Raw genomic sequence first — 22,835 nt, 5'->3', positions numbered from 1 at the left:
TTAATTTAATGTTATTGCTAATTTTTATTGCTCGTAGATAAGTTCTTAATACTGATTGCTTTGATTTATTATTGGATTCATCGGGAGACAACTTGGGGTCATTTGACCACAATTATACTATCATTTGTCTAGCGTTAGACGATCTATCACTGCGTTAGAGAGTCTACGTTGAAATCATTTTAATTTGAATGCTAAATGACAACTATTAATAAATGATTCAATAGTGGGCTAATAATAAGTGACATGATAAGTCCAACAAACTTCGTTATGATAAACTCTGATACTATATTAGGAGATGAGTTTAAGTTTAAGTTATTCTAACAAAATCAGTTCATGGTGAGGATTGTCTCTAATTATGTATTGTAAATTGGCATAATCTCTAACTAATGTGGGTATCTCCAACAATTGAAGGTCAAGACAAATATAGAACCACATCACTTGTTACTCCACATTTAATATTTGTATATTCTCTCGTGCTAAAGGTTTACACAAGGAAAGTGGAAAAGTTATAGCTTGTAGAAGATAAATTGAGGGCTGCCATTACTCTTCAAGAGCTATTGAAATTTACAACTCAAAATACGTGTGTTGTACACGGTTGCAAAAAATTAAGTGTCTAATAAACGGATTCCATTCAACAACAGGTGTAATTTGTTTAACTCATAAATGTTCAAATTGTGCGGTTATGTAGAAGTTTCTTTGACTTATTCCCTAATAATATCATGCACAAAATCAAGATCATAAATAATACTTTTAAAAAACCATGTATTGGATCTGTTATTGTGTATAGATAGATATAACACAAACATAGGAAATTTCATGAAATTTGGAGCCATGAACCATATATTCAACCATTTCTTGGTTTTTTTCTATACCAATTATGTAAGAAACAATAGTTATTCCATAATTGGTATAGTTCAGATGTTAAGATCTCCTCAAAAGATTTCTATCATTTATTTTTGGGGTATTGTATTGACTACACAATGACAGCCATATATGAAGAGAACAGTCTCGAAAAATTTACAAAGCAAGTAAACTTATCAAAGCACTTTACCAGTTGTATAGTTTATTCACTTTCTAAAGAGCTTGTTATTGTAACTTGTAAGAACAACTATCGGAGCTGAACTCCTACTTTACCTTGTACAAAGTACAACAGGATATTACAGATATCTTTCGTACATTTTCTAACCAGCTAATTGGCACCAATCAGTACCGAGCAAATACCACATTGTAACTTGCTTTTGGACAAAAAAAAAACAGAATAAAGAATTACAAAAGCATTAACGAAATGGAAAATAACATTGATTCATCAATCAGGACTTGTTAATTGGTCCAAGGCCACAGCCACTGTACTTAATGGTCCATGGAAAGAATGAAGGACACATCAGAAGAACTCATCTTCCTCGAGGATTTACCAATTGTGAGAACACAGCACTTGTGGCAGCATCTTCTGCATCATCATCTGTGAAAGAGTTGACCCCATCAATCATACTAACACTGTTGTCAAAAGGCTCAAGACGAGTCAACTGAATTCCAGTAATGTGGTTTGTGCTGTTATCTTCAGGCTCCATGAGTGCTGATGAGGTCTCTTGAAGTTGCAAAGCATATTCAAGATTCCACAATACATCACCCATGGAAGGCCTATCCACTCCATACTCAGCCAAGCATTTCTCGGCTGTTTCCCCAAACTTCTTCAGAGAAGCAGGATTTACTTTCCCCACTAGATTCTGATCCATGATTTGATCAAGCATTCCTTTCTTCTGCCAGCTCATTGCCCACTCAGCTATGTTCACCTGATCCCTAGGAAGGACAGGGTTCAAGGCTGGTCTTGTGCATAACACTTCCATCAAAACTACTCCAAATGAATATACATCTGATTTCTCTGTAAGCTGTTGTCTTCTGAAGTATTCAGGATCAAGATAACCAAAACTACCTTTAACAGCAGTGCTCACATGAGTCTGATCAAGGGCAGGACCAGTTTTTGAGAGGCCAAAGTCAGCAACCTTTGCAACAAAATTATCATCTAAGAGGATGTTGGTTGTCTTTACATCGCGATGAATTATGCTTTGAGATGCTCCAGTGTGGAGATAATGAAGACCTCTTGCTGCTCCAATGCAAATTTCAAGCCGTTGCTTCCATGATAGAGGTGGTAGGTCAGTTCCATATAGATGACTCCTGAGAGGTCCATTAGCCATGTATTCATAGACAAGAACCATTTCCGATCTCTCATCACAATAGCCAATGAGGGACACAAGATGGCGATGGCGAAGCTTGGATAGCATCTCAATTTCTGTTCGGAATTCGGCAAGACCTTGTTCGGATCTGGGGTTCCCCCTTTTAACAGCCACATTGGTCCCATCTTCAAGTGTTCCCTTATAAACCCTGCCAAAGCCACCAACACCAAGAAGCAGTTTCTCATCAAACTTGTTGGTTGCATCTAGGATCTCTTGGAAATTAAAGAACCGTCCGAGATTTGATGATGCTAAAGAAATGCAGCTTGCAGTTGCACTCTTCTGAGAAGTTGTTGACATTTTTGTCATGGTCTGGGAGTTTCCATATAAGGGTAAAGGCAGCCAAGAATGACCCTGTTGAGTAGACTTTAATTTGTATCTCACCAAGCAGCAATAACACAAACCAACCAAAGCTATAACAGCCACGACTCCAATAGAAGAACCTACTATTATTCCCATCTTGCTTTTACTTGATGATGAACTAGGAAGGAGACTCTCAACTGAAGAAAGTCCATCCAAGCTCTTGAACGCATTGCTGATCTTTATAACCTCCAGTCCATTCATAGTGGCATTTGTGATATCTGCCATTGTATCAGGACCAACACTTACTGTCAAAATGTTGGAGTCTGCTGAGGCATTGGAAATAAAGTCCTTATAGTAAGGCACAGACAAATCATTTGTAATGGATGAGAGGTCAAGGCTTCCAAGAGCTATGTCAGTGTTTATGAACAAATTGAACACTAAAGTGTTGAGAGACTTGCTAAAAATATCACAAAAGTGCACCCGGATAAAATAGGAGAAGTTTGGATCCACAGTAAAGACCCAAGTAATGTTGAAATTTGAATTGGCTACATTTGCATCCCCCATTGCTTCAGAAGTGGCATAGACCCAATTGGGTGCCGTCTCAGGTGTAACACCTGGATGATACTTAATGCTGGAAGGGTTAACAGACACATTAGTGACTGAACTATTGACATGGAGGTATTTCTGATCATTCTCCCAAGTCCTTCCCAGGGTGTCATTCTGGGGAGTGAGCAAGGGACCTCCTACGTTTAAGCGATAAACAGTCTCAAAAGCAAGTTCAGAAAGGCCATTGAATGGTGCAGTTGGGTTAAGGGCCAATGCCTGATCAACAAACAAGTCATTTGGCATGGAAACAACTTCAATTGCATTGACGAAAGCTACTGCTGAACCATTTGAAGGAATGAAGGTGACAGTTAAGGTATCAGAGGTAACATTGATAGCATACTCCCTAAACATATATGAACCATTGTAGTTCCTAAAGGAGAAGTTGCACAATAGAACAAAATCATCAGTGACCACTGTTATAACAGCAGAAGTCAAATTATGGGCTGAGTTGGTTAGAGGGGAAAAATATAGCCTCAGCCAGTGCCTACCTTCATCAACCTTAAACCTATAAGAAGCTTTCTCAGTGAAAATCCTAGCTGATTGATATATTGGGAAAGGGACACTAGAATTTGAACTAGCAACAACAGAATTCGAGGTTTTCAACTCCGGAGAAGAATGCTGTGAATCAGGAACGAAAGTGCGATCTTGGAAAGTGATACTTTGGGAGGAACCACAAGTAATTAGATAATTATCACGAGGAGTGAATGTAGCAAATGAACCATTCACCAAAAACAAATAAACAACAAAAACAAAGGAAACCCACTTTACAAGTTTCATTATCACTATTGTAGTTCCCCAAGAACGCAGCAATCCATAAAACAATTGTTAGCAACACCCTTTAAACCTTTAAGCCTTTAACCTTAACTTTCTCTCCCGAGCCACAGAAAAACCTGCAACAACCTCGGATCTATCAAATTCAGAACACAGAACCGGACATTTCCGTTACAAGCAACAGACAAAATACCATGATTCTAACTGCAACATCACAAGTCATGAGACATTACACAACACAATCTCAGAATAAGGACGGTCTTAACAGGGAATTATGCTGTGTACTTACCGTTTAAGTCACGAATAAACTTGCTTCTGCCAAAGTGATTAACACGGCTCAAAGTCTGAAACAAAATGAGACCCAATTTAGATTACGTGAACCCCATCACTGAAATCCCATCAAGTTTAGCTTTTTAGTGTGGCCGCAATGCAAATACCTTTTCCAGGCTGTTGATTAGGCTGTCAATTACAGTGGGAAAGAGTGGACCCCACAAAGAGAAAATAAGAATAAAATTTAAAAAAGTGTTATCAAAGCTTCAAACTTGCAAGCTGAAACTCCCATAGAACCAGCTGTTACACCAAGATTCTGTGGTATGGTGTAAGTTTTCAAAATTCAGAATATTTGCAACCAAAGGAGTAAGTAGCAAAATGAAGAAAATAAACAAATAAATAACACAATGGAAGTTTAGGAATTGAGGCTTACAACTACTATAAAGGTTCTATTATATACAATATGATATGAATCGTATGACAGTATATTAATTATTTTGATTTGAAGTCTAAAGGGAAGAAGAAAAACAAAAGAACATGGCTTGGAAGAAAATGGTTGTTGCGCTGGGTTCAACGATCAATGGGACCCGCTTAAACGCGGTTTCAGGATACAGAAGGGTCGGAGGTTGATAAAATAGCATAACATCACACTTATGAAACTCTTAAGACATTTAAGTTAGCTTTCTACCATGGCTAAAAGCTTTATCCAGAGTAAATTATGTAGCAAAGAGGCTTCAAGACATAACAAAATTGGTTTCCCGTGCTCTGAGTCCGCAGTATTGTGTAAGTCCTTCAACAGGAACTTTCGAGAAACTTTCAACTTTCTAGAAACTTTCAACATTCAGTACTACCAAGTTATTCTTAAAAGAGTAATAATCCAATAAATCCAGAAAAGTATTATAATAAAATAAAGTATTAAATGATGAGAGAGAAAGAGTAAACAAAATGAAAAACTGAGAGGAAGAATAATAAGCTTCACAGTGGTGGGTGAAGAAGAAGAAGGTGAGTAATACGATCCAAATACACAAGAAGATGACCATGAATGCCAATTTTGAAGGGTCATCTCAACAAGCAAAGACCTCATTAATAGGAGGAATGGACAAGGTCCAAAGTATTTAAAGTTCTTCGTATTAGTCTTCTTAAATGTAAGGCCCAAGCCCAAGCCAATCTGAGGCCCAAGCCCAAGCCATGAGCACATCATCAACCATGCCTTAGAGAATTACTAAGAGCAGGCCACAAACATCAATTAATGTCCCTTTTTGTAATTGTTTTAGAGAAGGTTTTTATATAGAACATAAAAGGGAGGTGTGGATAGAAGTGTAGGGCTTATGAGAAGAAGAAACAAAGTCACACCTTCCATGTAAAGTCACACCTTCCATGTGAAGTCACACCTTTCATGTGACTCACTTAGGTGCCATTTTCAAATGGTTCTTTATGAGTTTTCCACCTATTTCTTTGGTGAAAACCGGACCTTTAACACTATAAATAGGGGTGACTGGTTCATGTAAAAATACATTAAATGAAGAGTAAAGTTACTATACACAAATTGTGTGAGAATAGTGAGAATTGTTTCTCCTAGCTTAGTCTTATCTTGTGAGTGTTTGGGAGAATTGTTTCATATGCTTTCTTTGATCATTCTAATCGGTTCAATTGTCTTTAATTGTGTTTCTATTCGATTCATTTGTTTAGATTTGTGTTCTTGTTTCCGCACCTTATTTTGTCATTCATAATCACCTATAATTGTATTTTTTCTTTGATCGTATGGAAATGAACCTTCACATATACTTAACACTTGTTAAGTTAATGTTCAGTGGGGATTTTCCTTAGACTTCTCACCTTAATTGCTTAAAAATTACTGATCCTAATTCTCAAAAAGTGTCACCTAATTTATCAACCTAAAATCAACTCACATCAGTGAGTGAGAAAGATGTGTGAATGAAGAGGATGAAACTCTCTTTATATAGAGGAAAAGGAGTAATGACCCTGTTCTCGCCGACTCAAAGTCGGTCGGATTATGGGTGAGCTCTTCAAGGTTCCCCTTCTTGTACTTGGTTGGCTAACTGGACGAGGCGTTGGTAACCACCTCCAGGCTTTAGCGAACCGATCTGTTGGGGACAAAGGGGGCTCCACCTGCGATTACACTCCGACGCTCAAGTCAGTGAGAGCACAAAATATAAAATATAATGTATATACTGGAATATATTGCAAAGATGCAAGTTGAGATACTTCTTGTGTATGACTGCTTATTTATAAGCCTTAATGGGCCTGAACTTTTACTCTGGCTCTTCCAACATTAATGTGCCATATGAGAGTCATTTTCTATAAAATTTGAGTATCATGCATATAAATGGGAACAATTAAACAACATAATCAGGGATATTGAGGACATTATTTATATCGTTATCAAGAACGTGGTATTGGCATTTATTGCGATTTAAGGGACATTCGCGGGTGGGAAAAACGTTAGGCTTTCTTTAAGTGAAGTCGTTTATCACGGATGTCTTGCGATATTTGGGCGAAGGCCCACATGATCGCGCGAATGGGCCATGGGGGTCGGCTTGTGGCCCATGTCGTACTGTTGTGCTAGTCCCTAACGTGTTTTGGGCCTAACAGTATCCGAGCAGTACACAACCCCCTAACCTTGAGTCAAGCTTTCGAGGAACAAAGGTTCAAGTGCTACCTGACCATCGCGAGTGAACTCGCTTTGTGGCATCCGCTGGTCAAAAGCCGACAAGGGTTGACTTATGATGAGATCGGTAAGAAGCCTACCTGTGTGAATGACTTGTGTGGATGCCTTGTGAGCTCGGCCAAATGCCTACTTGCATCCGATATGCGAGCTCGGCCAAATGCCTACCTGTATCCCGATATGCAAGCTCGACCAAATGCTTACTTGTATCCCGATATGCGAGCTCGGCCAAATGCCTACTTGTATCCGGACGACACACAACCCCCCAGCCTTGAGCCTAACGAACCAGCCGAAAAGGCTTGAGGATTTCTAGTCGTATCGACATACTTTCGGTTTATCGGGCAAGGAAGTGGCCGAGCTCCAAAGGCGAGATAGGATGGGTGACCCTTGATCGAGGTCACTCGATTGTTGGTACCTGCTTTTTAAAGCGCAATGAATGCAGTTGTGCTACTCAAGGTTGTCACTTCGGAGAGACGCATGGCAGGGGCTCATTAAATGCCTGGACACATGTCATACGCCCACTGGCCGACATCCTACCTTCCCTCTGAAAGTTTTTCATCATCTCCAAAGGCCTTTATGCTTTCATTTTCGTCCCTTGTCTTCCCCAGTCACTGACTTGAACGCTTCCTCCTCATATTTTGGATTTCATTTGGTCTTGTTTGGCTCCCTTTTTAGGTACGATGTAGACCTTACCCCCTTAGTAGGTGTTCTTGTTTTACGCAGTGCTTTCTACCCAAGTTTTTGGGCCTCTTGAGGTCTGTTCCACTTGGTTTCCCTTTCCTTTTGCGTTACGATAGTCCTACCCTTTAACTTTCTAAAGAATGAATTACATGGCATTATTTCCCTAGGAAAAAAGGGACCTCTTCAGGGAGGTGTCTTTGTACACCACTTCTTCCAAACTTGAGGACTTGCGGGATTCATCCTTTTTGAGCAAAACAGATGAGAGTTTGATAAATGCTTGCGTCTGTTGTGAGGGTGAGCCAGTTTGTAACGATGAATCCGACGATCCCCATGGCCCATTTTGCTTCATCTATGACACTTGTTTTATTAGGCTGGGAATGCGTCTTCCCTTCGACTTGTTCGAGAAGGAGTTTTTGGCCGAGCTGAATGTTTCGCCTGCCTAGCTACATCCGAACATGTGGGCTTTTTTGCGTGCATTTCGCATTTTTCTTAATGTGCTCGACCTGTCGCTTTCTCAATACATTGGTAATGTGCCTCTTCTCCTTGTAATACCTTGCTCACATAATAAATGGTTTTCTGAGCCCTTTCGTGATCTTGAACAATAACCGAGTTGATGGCTCTGTCAGTTACGCATAGATAAAGTCTGATCTGCCTACCTGAGACCGACCTACATAAGACGGGTGGTTGGGTGAGGTATTATTTTAACCGTCATAAAGTCTCTTCTTATTCTTCTGATCATTGGAAATGATCATTTTTCTTTAGACATGAGAAGTAGGGATATCCCTTGTCTCCACTAGCCGACAGGAAACGTGACAAAGCCACCATCCTTCCGGTTAGTTGTTGGACTTCCTTGATGCTAGTCGGGCTTTTCATGTAGATGATGGCTGCACATTTGTCTGAATTTTCTTCTATTACTCTTTCCGTGAGCAAGAAAACTAGGATTTTCCTTGTGCGCACCCCAAACACACATTTCTCAAGATTTAGTTTCAGACCATACTTGTTAATGGTGTAGAAAAGCACTTCGAGGTTGGCAAAGTGCATTGTCTCCTTTGGGGAGGTCACCACTATGTTGTCCACGTAGGCGTGGATGTTCCTCCCGAGCATGGGTTGTAGGATCCTGTCCATCAAACGTTGATACGTTGCCCTTGCATTTTTCAGACCAAAAGCCACGACTTTGTAACAATAATTGGCAGATTCGACCATAAAAGCAGTCTTCTCTTCGTTCGATTGGTGCATTCATATTTGGTTGTATCTGGAGAAAGCATTCATAAAGCTGAGGAAACCTTGGCCAGAAGCATTGTCTACCAGGATGTCGATATTAGGCAAAGGATATGATGTTAGAATATATGGCCTTAAACGTGAGGAGAGGTGAATTGTTTAAGAGAGGTTTTTGAAAACTTTTTTAGGTTTAACAAAATTCTTTGTGTGAATCCAGAACAAGAATCAAGTTAGCCAAGAATATAAGCAATAAAAAAGCAAAGCAACAGAAAAACAATTGGTTGTTTCTTCGAAACAATCGGATGTTTATACCAGTAAAGCTTATAACAAAATTTAAATGAGTTTAGAGTAAGAGAGAGATACACCAACAGTTTATACTGGTTCACTCTTAAGCCAAGAGCTACATCCAGTCCCCAGAAAACCACTGGGTAATCCACTAAGTAATCAAACCAGATTACAACACACAAACCACCAAAGTAGTGACCTTGAACTGATGGAGAAGTGCCTTCATGATTTGGAGATTTCGTTGGTGATCGGCGAAAGCACAATGGAGGATGACAAACAAGGCCCTCCTAAGAGGTGTGGTGGCCTTGGAGGTGCATGCTAGGTAGGGAATGAGAGTGGTGAGGTCATCTCTCTTTGGTAAGGTGAGAATTGAAGATCAATAGTCTAACCTTGAGAGGTTTTAGACAAGAAGTGAAATTGGCTCAAATTTGGCAGCAGTTCACTAGTATATTAATCTTGTGAAATCATGAGCCAAGCCACTCCTTAAATAGCAAGGGAGGCCGGTTTACATCAAGGTAAAAGAGTGGGAAATTTAAACTATCCTATTTGAAATTGGCGCCTAGAATTGAAGCACATGGAAGACATGTTCAAGGATCTAGAATGTGCAAGAATTCTAGAACTTGCACTCCCATTGGGCTAGCTTTGGACCGGCCTAAGTTTAATTATAAGTTTAGGAAACTCTAATTAAACTTAGGTTGGTATTTTAGGTACCAATCTTCATTTTAACAAAATTACAAAAGAAATTTCCTATGCTAATTTTGACAAGAATTTAAATGCTACTCTACACTAGAGTCTATGGCGTCTTGAGCATGTATAGGTAGGTTTCTCTGCCATCAGTGGCAGTATTCCAATATTCTTGAAGCTTCTTAGCCATGGCTCTAGTGATTGGCCCAATTTGACATGTTGGTGGGCTTTCAATTGAGTTGGTGCTTGAGCCTCTTCCATCATCCCCTCCCTCTTGAAAAGGATTTGTCCTCAAATCCAATGCTTCGTCTTCTTCATTAGTACCTACAAAAGGAGACAAATCAATGACATTAAAAGTATCATGTACTCCATATTACGCAGGTAAATCAAGTTTATATGCATTGTTATTGATTTTCTTGAGGACTTGGAGAGGTCCATCATCTTGGGGACTAAGTTTAGACTTTCTCTTAGATGGGAATTTATCCTTCCTAAGATGAAGCCAAAATAGGTCTCCTTCCTCAAAAATGATTTCTCTCTTCCCCTTATTGTTATATTTGACATATTTCTCAGTTTTTTGTTGTATTTGTTCTTTAACCTTCTCATGCATTTTCTTAACAAATTCAGCTTTGGTAGCGCCTTCCTTATGCACATAAGTTTGTGGATTAGGAAGGGGTAACAAATCTAAAGGAGTAAGAGGGTTAAAGCCATATACAACTTCAAATGGGGAAATATTAGTATTCTTGTGAACTACTTTATTGTATGCTGTACCGCCCTGGTAGTCGGGAGTAATGACGTGGCGTCGAGCTATGGTATAGGCGTGTTGGATGGTACACCTGGTTGGCAGAAGGGAAGGAGGTCGGGGGGCTTGCGTACTCGCCAGTTATTAAGTTGGCGTGCTCCGATCTACATCATGCCTAAACCGGCGGTCACCGAGTTGAAGATGAAGTCGCCAGATGTGAACCCAGGCGACCAAGTGATTAGAGATCGCCGAAACAAGGACATCGCCGAAGATGGAGGCAGATAGACACTTCCCAGCTGGCCAGAGGATAAGGTCGGGGGACAGCTTACTTGAGCATATACGGTGAAACAGGTGGTGCAGATCATGAAGGCGGTCGGCGAGACCACAGGGAAGGTGTGTACGAAGGCACCCAAACTCGCCATCCAGAAGAGATCACGCTCCAAGGCAACTATGCACTGAATAGTATCATGCATAAGTAACTTAGCCAAAGAAAGAGTCAAAAGTAACGCCCAAGTCAAGGATGCTCCAGATGAAGGCACGTGTACAGCTGGATGCGTGCCACGTGTCCAGATGTATAACTGCCAGGAGAGAGAAAGTGCCAAGGTATATAAGAGTTCCCAACGAACTTCTGAGGTACGCACGTTCAAATTATTTCTTTACGCTTGCGAGTCTTGAGTACGCTGAGAGAGAACTGGTCACGGTTCCTTAGAGTTCTTGAGTTTTACTCTTGAGTATTTGGTGGTTCAGTCGCTGACTTGGGCGTCGGAGCGCGATCGGCCGCAGCGGCGCCGTTTCGTCTTTTGCAGGTTCTTGAGGTGGATCGCGGTGAAGGACGGAGGCTAACACGGCGCATACGTCGATCCAAGTTTGACGAGGCAAAGCTCCAGCATTTTGGTCAACAGGCAGGATCATATGCAAATTCAATATGGGGAAGATACGCATCCCAAGACTTGTGGCTACCCCTCATGACCGCCTTAAGCATAGTAGAAAGAGATCTATTGACTACTTCTGTTTGTCCATCCATTTGAGGATGACAAGATGTGGAAAATTGAAGTTTAGTGCCAAGTTTTTCCCAAAGAGTTTTTCAAAAATGGCTTATGAACTTTGGATCTCTATCCGAGACTATGCTTTTAGGTAATCCATGAAGTCTTACCACTTCTCTAAAGAAGAGTTTGGAAACATTTTGAGCATCATCCACCTTGTGGCATGGAATAAAATGTGCCATTTTGCTAAAACGGTCCATAACCACAAAAATGGAGTCAAAACTTCTTGCAGTCATAGGGAATCCTAGAATAAAATCCATGCTAATGTCTTTCCATGGAGCACTTGCAATCGGTAAAGAAGTATAGAGTCCATGAGGCATTGTTTTAGATTTATATTTTAGACATGAAATGAATCTAAAACAATTGTCTTTGAACATCTCGTCTCATGTGAGGCCAAAAGAATTTTCCTTTTAAAAGATCAAGAGTTTTATCAACTCCAAAGTGGCCCATGAGACCTCCTTCATGAGATTCCTTTACAAGAAGTTTTCTATGTGTGCCTTGAGGTATACAAAGTTTTCCTTCTTTAAAAAGATACCCCTCAGACACATAAAATCCTTCTTGTGCTTTATGTTCACACTTAACAAAGAGGGATGCAAAATCTTGATCTTCTTTGTATAGTTCTCTTATGTTGTCGAATCCAACAATTTGGGCTCCAAGTTTTGAAAAGAGCACATGTCTGCTTGAGAGAGCATCGTCCACTATATTTGTACTACCCTTCTTGTATTTGACGACATAAGGAAATTGTTCAAGAAATTCCATCCATTTTGCATGGCGTTTGTTCAACTTATGTTGACCTTTCAAATATTTCAAAGACTCATGATCACTATGAATGACAAATTCTTTAGAAACTAGATAGTGTTCCCAAGTCTTTAAGGCCCTCACAAGTGCATAGAGCTCTTTATCATAGGTGGGGTAGTTAAGGGTGGCTCCATGAAGTTTTTCACTAAAATAAGCAATAGGATGCCTACCACTACAAAAAAACTTGTATGTGGTGGCGGTTATAATACAGCGGTCATTAAAAACCGTCACAATTAGCTGTATAATACGACAGTTTCGTAACCGCCATAATCTTCATTTAAAATGCGACATGTATGACTGTCATAATTATCCTTTGAAATAAATATTCTCCCCATTTCGTTCCCTCCATAACCTTTCTCTTTCCACACTTACTCAAAATTTTAATTTTTCAAAACTCCCATAAAATTTCATTTCCCACACTTACATAAAATTTTAATATTTCAAAACCCTATTCTCCTTCCATCCTCCAAAATGTTCTAAAAGCCTTTGAAACCCTATTATTCCGCAGAACTCCACCACCGTTGTGCGATGCTGGTTCTGGACGGTGCAGTGCACCCTTCCAAATACTGCACAAAGCTCATATCTGAACCTTATTTCCAAGCCAAAGCCTCTAAATTGTGTTCCCAAATCAAAGCTCTGAACCTTGTTCCCAAATCCAAAAGCAAAATCCTATAGCTAATTAGTTTCCAAATCCAATGTATAAACCTTGTTGCGAAATCTAAACCCAAATCCCAAAATCGAAATCTGAGAGCGAAGCTTCCCCATCTTAGAGCACAGGGTTTTCGCATCCAACCCTAACAGCGAAAATCGTAGCAGTGAAGTGGCAGAGAATAGCTTCTACATCCATTGGCGACTGAAACCCTACCGTTTAGAGGTAAAATATTTTGATTGGAATCAAAAGTTTTGAGTTTTTCTTTCTCCATTTCAGTTTTACCATCCAATCCCCTTTTGAACATTATGAAAAAACCACAAAATCATTTATGGTATACTTTGTGATATATGACGTCTTGAATGATTTAGTTCCATTGATAATTTCAGTTGGGCTAGTTCATTGTGTTCATACCAGGTTTGCAAGTTGTAACTTGTTTCTGCAAGTCAAAATTTACATAACTTGTGTTATTAACATCATATTATCATAGACCTTCTTATTTGCTTCTGTTACTCTAGTTTTCTAGATTGTTTATGTTGTTAATGGTTTCTGAAGGTCGCTAGGAACATTGATCTGGTCTACGGAGGAGGAAACATTGGCTTAATAGGTTTGGTTTCCCAAGTTGTTCATGATGGTGGTTGGCATGTCGTTGGGTATCACTTTATCTTTTCCTAACACTTTTTCGTGGTAAAGTTTTCTCTTTCTTTGTTTTCTCCCAACGATTTTGGGTGGAATGGGACGTTGTGTTTGTGTTAGTCTCTTTCTCCATTGACTTTATTTGTCATGTTATTGTCTCGTGCAGAGTTATTCCAAAGACACATGCATTAACTATTTCCCTTTTCAGGAATCATTGAAAGTGTTGCTTAATATAAGAGATGCAAAAGAGAAAGAGCTAGAGGCGTTGCTTGCTGAGGATCAAATTGAGGTTGTTGTCATAGATATTTAAAAGTTTCTATTACGGCTTGCAGTATTTATCATTATGCATGTCTAAGCCATCAATACACTGGGGTCTAAGAACATGATGTTAATTTTTTCCCATGTGCTTCATTAGAAATAAGTGAACTTGTGGTTATGTATGCGTATATGCCTTTTGAAGTTTACTATTATTATATAGTTAATATAGGTTCAAGCTGGGACTGGGATACAAATTTAGAATTATAAAAGAAGAAAGTTGATGTAATTAATATTGAGAAAAATGATCTAAACTTCAGTCCATCACATTTCGAAAGAAGAGCATGCTTAGTGGTTCTTATCAAATTGAAGTAATTTACATATATAAAGAAGAAAACTGAAACAAATTTCTGTATGCGTAAAATTTATTGCAGCCACCATCCACTTTTATCTTTCTTATAATCTATCTTTTTGGGTTGATAAACCTATTAGCTAGCAGTTATGTTGATTAACTGAGTTGTGCCTCATTTTTAACTACTACTTTGACACCAAAAGCAAAGTTTTTTATTCATTTATCATTTTCTAACTCGAGCAGTGATACTTTTGAATTTTGTAGATTAGGGTCGCATGGCTTAAATCCTAGTACAGAGAGCTGGTTCTCTGGATGAATTTACTAGGATAACAACTATCATGCTGGTTCTCTGGATGAATTTACTAGGATAACAACTATCATATGGGTAAGTGGTATTACTATTCTTTGAATTTAGTTGCTCATGTAATACTTTATGGTTGGGGTTGAAATCTCAAAACTTGTAAGGAGCCAAATGCATACTATGCTAGCCTACATTGCTTCTAGACCAGACGTACCAGAACATTTTGCTGCAATGGTAGCAAATTTGGTACAAGCATCTATTAATGAGGTATAAATTAATATACTTAAAATTTTATTATAATATTGTTTTCATTTATTTTTTTTAAAATTGTCAGTTAACTTTGAACATATTTTAACTTATTCCAGGCACCGGATGTTGCTAGTGGTGCTCCATCACCAAACCAAAATATAAGATCAAGTGGAGGGAGTAAGACAAATTAGGATTGAGAATTTACTTGTAATATGTTAAAAAAGTGAAAAAATTTACATTTTGACAATTTAATTTACTTGTTGTTTGGATTAGTTTGACATTATCAACTTTGTTCTTTCAATGAATGAATGAAATCATCTTTTGATTATTATATTTCTCAATTTTAATTATATTATGAAATTAGTTTATGTTATAACTTAATTATATATATTATGAAACATAATATCAAATTAATTAATATTATAAAATCAAATTATACAATAGAATTAAATAAATTATTATAAATATTAAAAATAAAATTAAAGTTTAATTATAATATGAAATTAAATAATATTATGAAATCAAATTATAAAATAGAATTAAATAAATTATTCCGTCCGGTTGACCTGGGACGTCTTTGTGTGCAACCTTGCCCGTCAGCTAGGGACACCTTCCCTCCGGCAATCTGTGGAAACCTGCAAAGAAGGACAAAGAGGGCGCCCTAGCGGCCGTTTGCACTCCGACGCTCAAGTCAGCCAGCAAGAAACACCAAAAACTATGCACCTCCGTATCGAAGCACCGCGTATGGCACTCTGAAGGTGGTAAAAAGGAAAATTGTGTCTAGTGTGTATTTTCTCGTTCTGGCCAAAATTCTTCCCTAGTCCCTTGTGCAAAACCTCGAGGCTTGAGCAAGCAACTAGAGTGTTTCTGGAAAATTAGCCAAAAGTTCCAACCCCGTTCCCAACATTCAAAGCGCTATTTAAGCTCCTTGCGCATTCAAAGCGCCTTAAAGCGCATTTAATAAAAAATGCTCAGCGCATTTAAGACGTTCGAAACGCTCGGGAGCATTTATAGTACCTTAAACGCTCGAAACGGAAAACTGTATTAAATAACCTTAATTACCTGGTACCTGACAACGTGGCGTTTCCATTCTGATTTGGCTGCTGTACACGTGGAGGACCTCACAACACCGTTACCCTATCTGAGGGTGTTTCCTCGCGTGAGCCCTCCTACCTGGGAGTGCAACTGCGCAAGGGGTGACTTTTTGGGTGCCAACTCATGCCCCCAAGCCTCTAGTCACTCACTGTGAGATCGTATCTACCTTCCTCTCGTGCCCTGTGCCCGGCTGCCCCCGGGCATGACCCCTCTCCTGGGTCGTATCTATCCCAAGGGCGTTTCTGGATGGCAGGGGCACTTCACGAGTTAGGTTGCTCCATACTGGCGCTATTTCTGTGGCCTTGAAGCCACCTTTCTCTTCTCTTTATCACTGTTCCCAGGTTATCAGGGGTCTGAGGCCTTCCCACGGCGTCGGCCCCTCCATGGTCTTTCCTACCCATGGGTGTCGGGGAGCAGCGCTGTGGTCACCTTGCTTTTGTGTCATTCCACCTTGGCGACACCCTGCTAGGCGACGCCTTATCTTGGCGATGCTTCGTCTTGGCGACGCTTCCTCTTGGCGACGCCTGCGTAAGGCGTCACCCCCACCTGGGCGACGCCTTACGTTGACTTTGACCTCGACGCTGACTTTGACCTCAACGCTGACTTTGACCTTGATTTCGTCAACGCCCGGGTATGGGACGGTACACAAGCCCCCCAATCTTAAGCTGATGACTTGTCTTCAGCGAAAAGACTAAGGCCTTGCCCACGCCATCCACGTGGCACCCGGTGATGTGTCATTCTTTTTGACGTGGCCACCTTGAAAACATTGACGTGACACTCTCTGAACCCTTGGGGTGTTCTTAATGGCTGATTGGACATCCTCTGAAACGGGAAAACAACACTTTTTGGGCCACGCTTAATCGCGTGCCACGTGGTTCATCACGCGGTCATCCCTAAGGGCCTCTTGCGCTCCCCTTGAGCGCCCAATCCCTTGACACGCGGCGCAATCAAACGGTCCCCAATTAACGCCCCTTGAGTTGCAAGTGTAGCATTTGAGTTACCCAAACCCCGCGCTTGAAACCACTGTTACATCCACTCTCTCTTCCTTTCCTCACTGTTCATCTTCTTCGAATTTCTTCTCTCGCGACCCCTGCTCTTTCGTGCTTCCGCTCTCCACACCCTTCGATACCCAAAGGTACGATTTTTCCTCTCCTTGACGATTCCCTTTACTGCATGAACTGCCTGAGACTGTTTTTGTTACTGCATTTCTTTGGATGTCGTTCTGGTGCTTATTCGTTCCTCCCGTTCCTCTTTTCTCTTGTGTGGGTAGGGTTCACCTAGGATTCCTCCATTTTTTCCCCTTTTTTCCTCCAAAACCCTTTTCTCTGAACCCTTTTTTTCTCCTTTGCTCTTCAGCTCTTGCATCAATGGCGAAAACTAAGGCCAACGTGCCTCCTCCGCTCCCTAGGTCTTACTATAAAGATGAGTATGACTGGGCCCCCGACGATCTCCTCGACGAATGCTCCACCCTAAACTCCGTTGATGATGTCGAGGCCCACAGGGGGGACCTCGCGCTTTACAACTTCAACGCCTTCCATAAAACTCACGACTCCCACGTCTTGGTATGCCGGGTGAAACCCGGGGTACCCGTTTGTGGGGACTCAAGGGACACTGGAGGAAACCCCTTCTTCTTCCTTTACCAAATGGTACTCAAAAGAGTGGGCCTGCGTCTACCTCTCACTTCCTTCGAGAGGGAACTGCTCACAGAGATCAACACCGCCCCCGCCCAGCTCCACCCCAACAGCTGGGCTTTCGTAAGGGGGTTTCAAATTCTTTGCAGATATCTGGGTGTCCCTTCTTCCGTGGACGTTTTTCTTCATTTTTTCGAGGTAAAGAAACAAGGGAAGATCCTATGGATGAGCTTCTCTGGCGTCGCCGGGCGTATCATCCTCACGCTCTTCCAGAACTCATTCAAAGGGTGGAAAGGGAAGTTTTTCAAAATACGTGCAACCAAGCACGATCCTACCGCCCTAGACGGCTTTCCTCTATACTGGACGGACAAGCCCATAACAATGAAGGCCCTGGCCTTGGACCAACTTGCTCCCGCTGATCGAGACGTGTGCAAAGCCTTGGCGGGGCTTGGGGTAGTCTTTGATACTGCCAAGCTCATCGCCAATGAGTTCAATGCCCACAGACTCTCCACTTACTTCGATATCCGCCCCTGCTTGTTTATACTGCATGAACTGTCGTGGTTATACGAACTCGCTTGCTCCGCTTGAAACCCTATGGTTATCTGCATGCGTTTAGCTACAAATACTCCCATTCTGCTATATCTGAATTGGTCTTTGCTCTGTTATTCTCGTTGCTGCAGGTTCAGTGATGACTTCGTCGAGGCGACTCGCCCTTGCCAAATTCCTGAAGAAGGCAAGGTCAGCCAAAGAGGGTGGAGATGCGGTCACCCCTGCCGTGCCAACCGTCGCTTCCCTGCTGACTCCTCCTCCGTCCGCCTCTCCTTCTCCCATTGCCGCGGTACCATTGGCCATGGCGTCGACTCCTGCCCCAGCACGCCCCAACAAAGGGAAGAGGGTGCTGGTGGTAGATTCTGACAGTGAAGATTCGGGCGTCGCCTTGGTTTCCAGTAAGAGAAGGGCTACGGGCGTCCCTGTCTTAACAGTCGCGTCTCCCAGCGGTGGGAGTTTTCTCAGGGACAATCCTCCAAGCGCCACATCCCCTCCACCTCCACCACCCCACGAGGAATGAGAGGAAAGGATTGATTCAGTTCCCCCGCCCTCGCCGTTACCGCTTCGTGACGCAGCTGAGGCCTCTGGCTCTGCCCCTCCTGCATCAGTTCCAGCTTCGACTTCTCGAAAGCCCCGAATTCCTCGCCCCATCCATAGGGAGTTGACGCAGGGTTTCACTGAAGGAATGTCGTCGACTGATCCTCACAAGGGGGGAGGCATGCCTTATTATATGGGGGCATTCCTGGCGGTGGCACTCAAGTGGCGCACCCAGGCTCGAAGCGCTATCAAGGGGAGGGAGGCTCTCCGCAAACTGAGACAAGAAGTGGGAGCGTTGAAGGAGGAGAAACAAAATTGGGGGCTCAAGGAGGAAGCTTCCCAATCCTTGCTAAAACTGGCCCACGAGGGCAGGGAGGGGGCCGAGGCGTACGTGCGCGAACTTGAACAGGCGCATGTCGATCAGCTGGCCCAGCTCACTTCCTACCAAATCCAAAGCCTTGGCCTCCAAGAGGCGGCTCTTGCCTCTGAAGTACAGCGGAAAAAATTTGAAGAACTGGACGCTGCTTGGAGGCAGAAGTTAAGCGAGAGAGAGAGCGCCTTGGCTGCGAAGGTCGAAGCCTTGAGCCTTCTCCAAGCCAAGGCTAACAAGCTCCGCGTGGAGAAGGAATTCCTGGATAAACAGTTGACATCCAAGGACTCTAGGGTTGCGGAACTAGAAGGGGAGATCCAAGGACTGACTGGGGAGATGGCGGGCGCGTTTGAAGAGGGCTTCCAAGAGGCTCTGACTCAGGCGTCCTGCGAGAACCCTGGCATCAATATTTCAAACTGCGACCCCACACACCATGTCGTCGACGGGAAGGTCGTGCCCTTTGACTTGGATGACTGAAACGCCGCCTCTCACCCGCCACCTTTACCTTTCGAGCTTTATAGTTATTTTTGCCACTCTGTGATAAACTTGTAACTCCTTTGCATTATCAAATTCCGTTTGCATGATAAATTTGTGCCTTTGCGTTATCAAATTCTGTTTGTATGATTTTACCTTCCTTTCTCGTTTCCACGTGCTCCGATTGCTTCGCCCCCCATCGCGTTCCTTCGTATCTTGTTCTGCCTTCGTATCCATGAGGCCTTTGCCTTGTGAAGGCGTCCGTGGCTTTGCCGTTGCCGCAACGCAAAAGTTGAGACGTACTCCAGGCCTCAAACGTTCGGGATAAGGCCGCACATCAATGCCCACGCCCACGGAGAGGCTTGCCTAACGGCGCCGTATCGTCCGTGGGGTGCCTCAAACACCTAAGCGGCCTGTCCCCAGATTCTCGGTGCCCGGCGCCCATGCCTGAGGAGAGGCCTGCTACCGCAGCGCCGTATCGTCCTCAGGGTGTCTAAAAACGCCAGTCGCTGGGTAAGCTCAAAGCCCTCCAGGGGTCGTTCCCTCCACGGTCTTTCCTCCCCATGGGTGTTGGGGAACGACCCTGCCAGCAATTCACTCAGCCTTTGGCGATCTCGCCTCCCTCCGCAGTCTTTCCTACCTGCGGGTATCGGGGAGGAGACGCCGCTAGGGATTAGCTTTGACTCCTTCGATTTCATCTCCCTCCACAGTCTTTCCTACCTATGGATATCGGGGCGGCTAAACCGTTCTAACTTTGGCTCAGGTCGACGCCCGGGCTGGCGAGGGACCCTAGGTCTCGCCCGCGCCGTCCACGTGGCGCTTTTCGTATGGCTGATGGGACACTTCCCCACTTGACTAGGTTCTGACACCTCCTGAGTCTCTGATCAATTCTCGACGGCGTGTCGTACCCCTGAGCATTCTGTCGATACGACGTTTTATGAGTGTTAACCAGTGGTGCCAGGGCCATCCTCTCATTCTCTGCCATGTGGCTTAGCTGCATGGTTTACCCATTCGCGTCGTTTGGCGCTCTAACCATAATATTTAATTCTTCAAAATCTTGAATCTGCCTTCATCATCTCTGTGCTTTCGTAACACACTTACACCATCTTCCTCCTCTCAAAGAGTCGCTCTGGTGTCTTCTTTAACCAACGCATTACCCCGCCTTTCCAGCGAACCATCCTCTTTCGACCCTCCAACTCTCTTTCCGACACTGTTCCGTCATGTCTTCTCGTATTCCTTCCCCCAGGGTTAACCATAAATGATGTGATTCCAATAGCCACATAGAACAAGATTCTTGACATTTTTAGGAATCACCTTGAGCTGGAAAATATAGAGGCACTTTCTTAGAAGTTGGATCATGGTTCTAAGTCAAGAACTCACCAATAACAAGTACCAAATCCCAAACTCATTTGGATGAACCAAATATTGTCAAATTGAATCAACAAAGGAATTATATAATGAATTGACCGAACAGAATTAGGCAAGAACACATATGAACCGAACATAAAAGGAATTGAAAACAAAAACAGAACATATGTGCTGGAAAATGGAATAGCCGAACCAAAACAAATCAAAAACACAAGGCAACATGAACAATTGAAAAAGAAGAAAGGAAGGAGAAGAGAATGCTCATGAAGATGGAAGAATGGTTGGATGATCACGCCACTAGAAGTATGGATGCTCCTAGATGAGTGTGCAAGCCGCCACTTGAGGAAACCATGGTCCTTCAAGATAAGACTAGAGTAGAAGGCTCAAAAGCTCTCCAAATGCTCACTCCAATTTTGAGTATAGTTTCTTTAGATGAATTCAAATCTGAAAAATACAAGGAGAGCACCTCTATTTATAGCCTAAGGTGCTGAAAATCAAAGCTAAGAGAATTCAAAATTCCCTCCTAAACTTACTCAAAACCGGCGCCTAAACCTATGCATGAGGAAGGTGTGATCCCTTCCTTCACTTTGGCACCTCCTTTTCTACTCCTACACCTACCTACTAATACACCCCCCTAAAGCTCCTAACTAAAGCCTAAAAGATGCTATAACAAAAGAGGTTTCTAAAGTTTCCCTCTAAGCACCTTCAACTAAAGAAACTACAAAAAGAGAAAATAAATGTCCTCTAGCTCCCAAAGCTTTGAACATGCTTCTTGTAATCCTTTGAGGTGGACTTTGACCTCCATGGGCGTCCTCCATTTGTGCCTCCACCTCTTCTTGAGCTTGATGAGTGGCCTCCATGTTCTCTTGCACTTGATCTCCATCAATAAAGATCTGTATCCCTGGGCTTCAAGCGAGCTTCTGGACGAGTGCTCGTGCCTTCTTTCCACCCTGGCCATCAGGAAACACAAAGGAGAGTCGTGCTCTTATAATCACCGTGCCTTCGCGAGGAGGCATGACGATGACATCACCGTGCTCCCTTGCACCCTGGGGGAGCCGGTGTGTGGGGACGAACGCGCCAACGACGGGATTCCTTTCTTTTACTTCTATCAGGTGGTGTTCCAGAGCGTTGGCGTACGTCTGCCCTTTTCCAGCTTCGAGAGGGAACTTCTAACGGAGATCAATGCTGCACCAGCCCAACTGTATCCCAACCGGTTGATATCTTCCTTCATTTTTTCGAGGTGAAACATCAAAGGAACAACCTCTGGGTGACCCTCAGCAACGTTCCTGGTAGGGTTCTCCTAACTCCCTTCCAAAGCTCCTTCACGGGGTGGAAGGGTAGGTTTTTCAAGATCTGCTGTTCTGACGTCGTGCCTTCCGCCCTGGATGGGTTCCTGCTGTACTGGGTGAGGGAGGCACGAGCTCTCAAGTCCAAACCCTTCAAGAAACTAAGCCCGAACGACCAGGTTGCGTGTCGGATTCTGGCTGAGGCGGGGGGTTTTGACTCCGCCACCCTGATCAGTTTGGAGTTCAACGCCGGAACCCTAGAGAAGTACATATGTACGAGTGGCTATCTCAGTAACTTCCGCTTTTTACCTTCATTAGATCTCTACGTGGTCTAACTCATGGTGCCCTCACTGCTCTTGTTTCCCTTGGTGCAGGTTCAAAGATAAACCCCCAGCGGAGGTCACAGCTCATCCAGGCGTTGAGGGCTGAGACTGAAGCGTCGTCCTCCTCCCTGCCAAGGTCCGAAGGCCACTGAAGAGTGGCTCGTTTGTATTTTTTCTTTTTTCTGTATGAGCACTAGGCCTGTGATGTCTGCCCTATTCACCTTGCTCCCATTCCTTTCGAGCATACATGTAAATTTGACTCCACTGTGCCATGCTTGATTTCTTTAACGCTGTTTTACATTTGCACATGCTTCATGCACTGCGCGTTTTTCCACTGTCCCCTTTCTTGGCGGCGCTCTGCGCTTCTCGGCGACGCCTTCTTTTTTGGGGACGCGTGTGCTTGGCGATGCCTGTCGTCACTTCGAAAGGGAAAAAGATAAAGACTGAA

At 42.8% G+C, this 22,835-nt stretch overlaps 1 protein-coding gene across 2 annotated transcripts; it reads right to left on the bottom strand.

Annotated features, from left to right (window-relative positions):
- Positions 1–1,034: 1,034 nt before the first annotated feature.
- Positions 1,035–4,941, bottom strand: LOC137835313 (receptor-like protein kinase THESEUS 1). 2 transcript variants are annotated; one of them, XM_068643771.1, is made up of 3 exons: positions 4,346–4,941; positions 4,198–4,252; positions 1,035–4,027 (listed from the first exon to the last, which is right to left on the bottom strand). In XM_068643771.1, exon 3 carries the CDS (start codon positions 3,912–3,914, stop codon positions 1,392–1,394), a length of 2,523 nt encoding a protein of 840 aa, XP_068499872.1. In that variant the 5' UTR covers positions 3,915–4,027; positions 4,198–4,252; positions 4,346–4,941; the 3' UTR covers positions 1,035–1,391. The 2 variants fall into 2 exon arrangements, with proteins under 2 accessions (XP_068499872.1, XP_068499871.1); XM_068643770.1 differs by having other exon boundaries at positions 4,198–4,941.
- Between the last annotated feature and the right edge of the window lie 17,894 nt (positions 4,942–22,835).

Source organism: Phaseolus vulgaris, chromosome 5 (genome assembly GCF_000499845.2).
Source record: "Phaseolus vulgaris cultivar G19833 chromosome 5, P. vulgaris v2.0, whole genome shotgun sequence".
In the NCBI taxonomy this organism is placed as follows: domain Eukaryota; kingdom Viridiplantae; phylum Streptophyta; class Magnoliopsida; order Fabales; family Fabaceae; genus Phaseolus; species Phaseolus vulgaris.
Note: the sequence above shows the minus strand (reverse complement) of the source record. Positions and strands in the feature narration are given on the sequence as shown.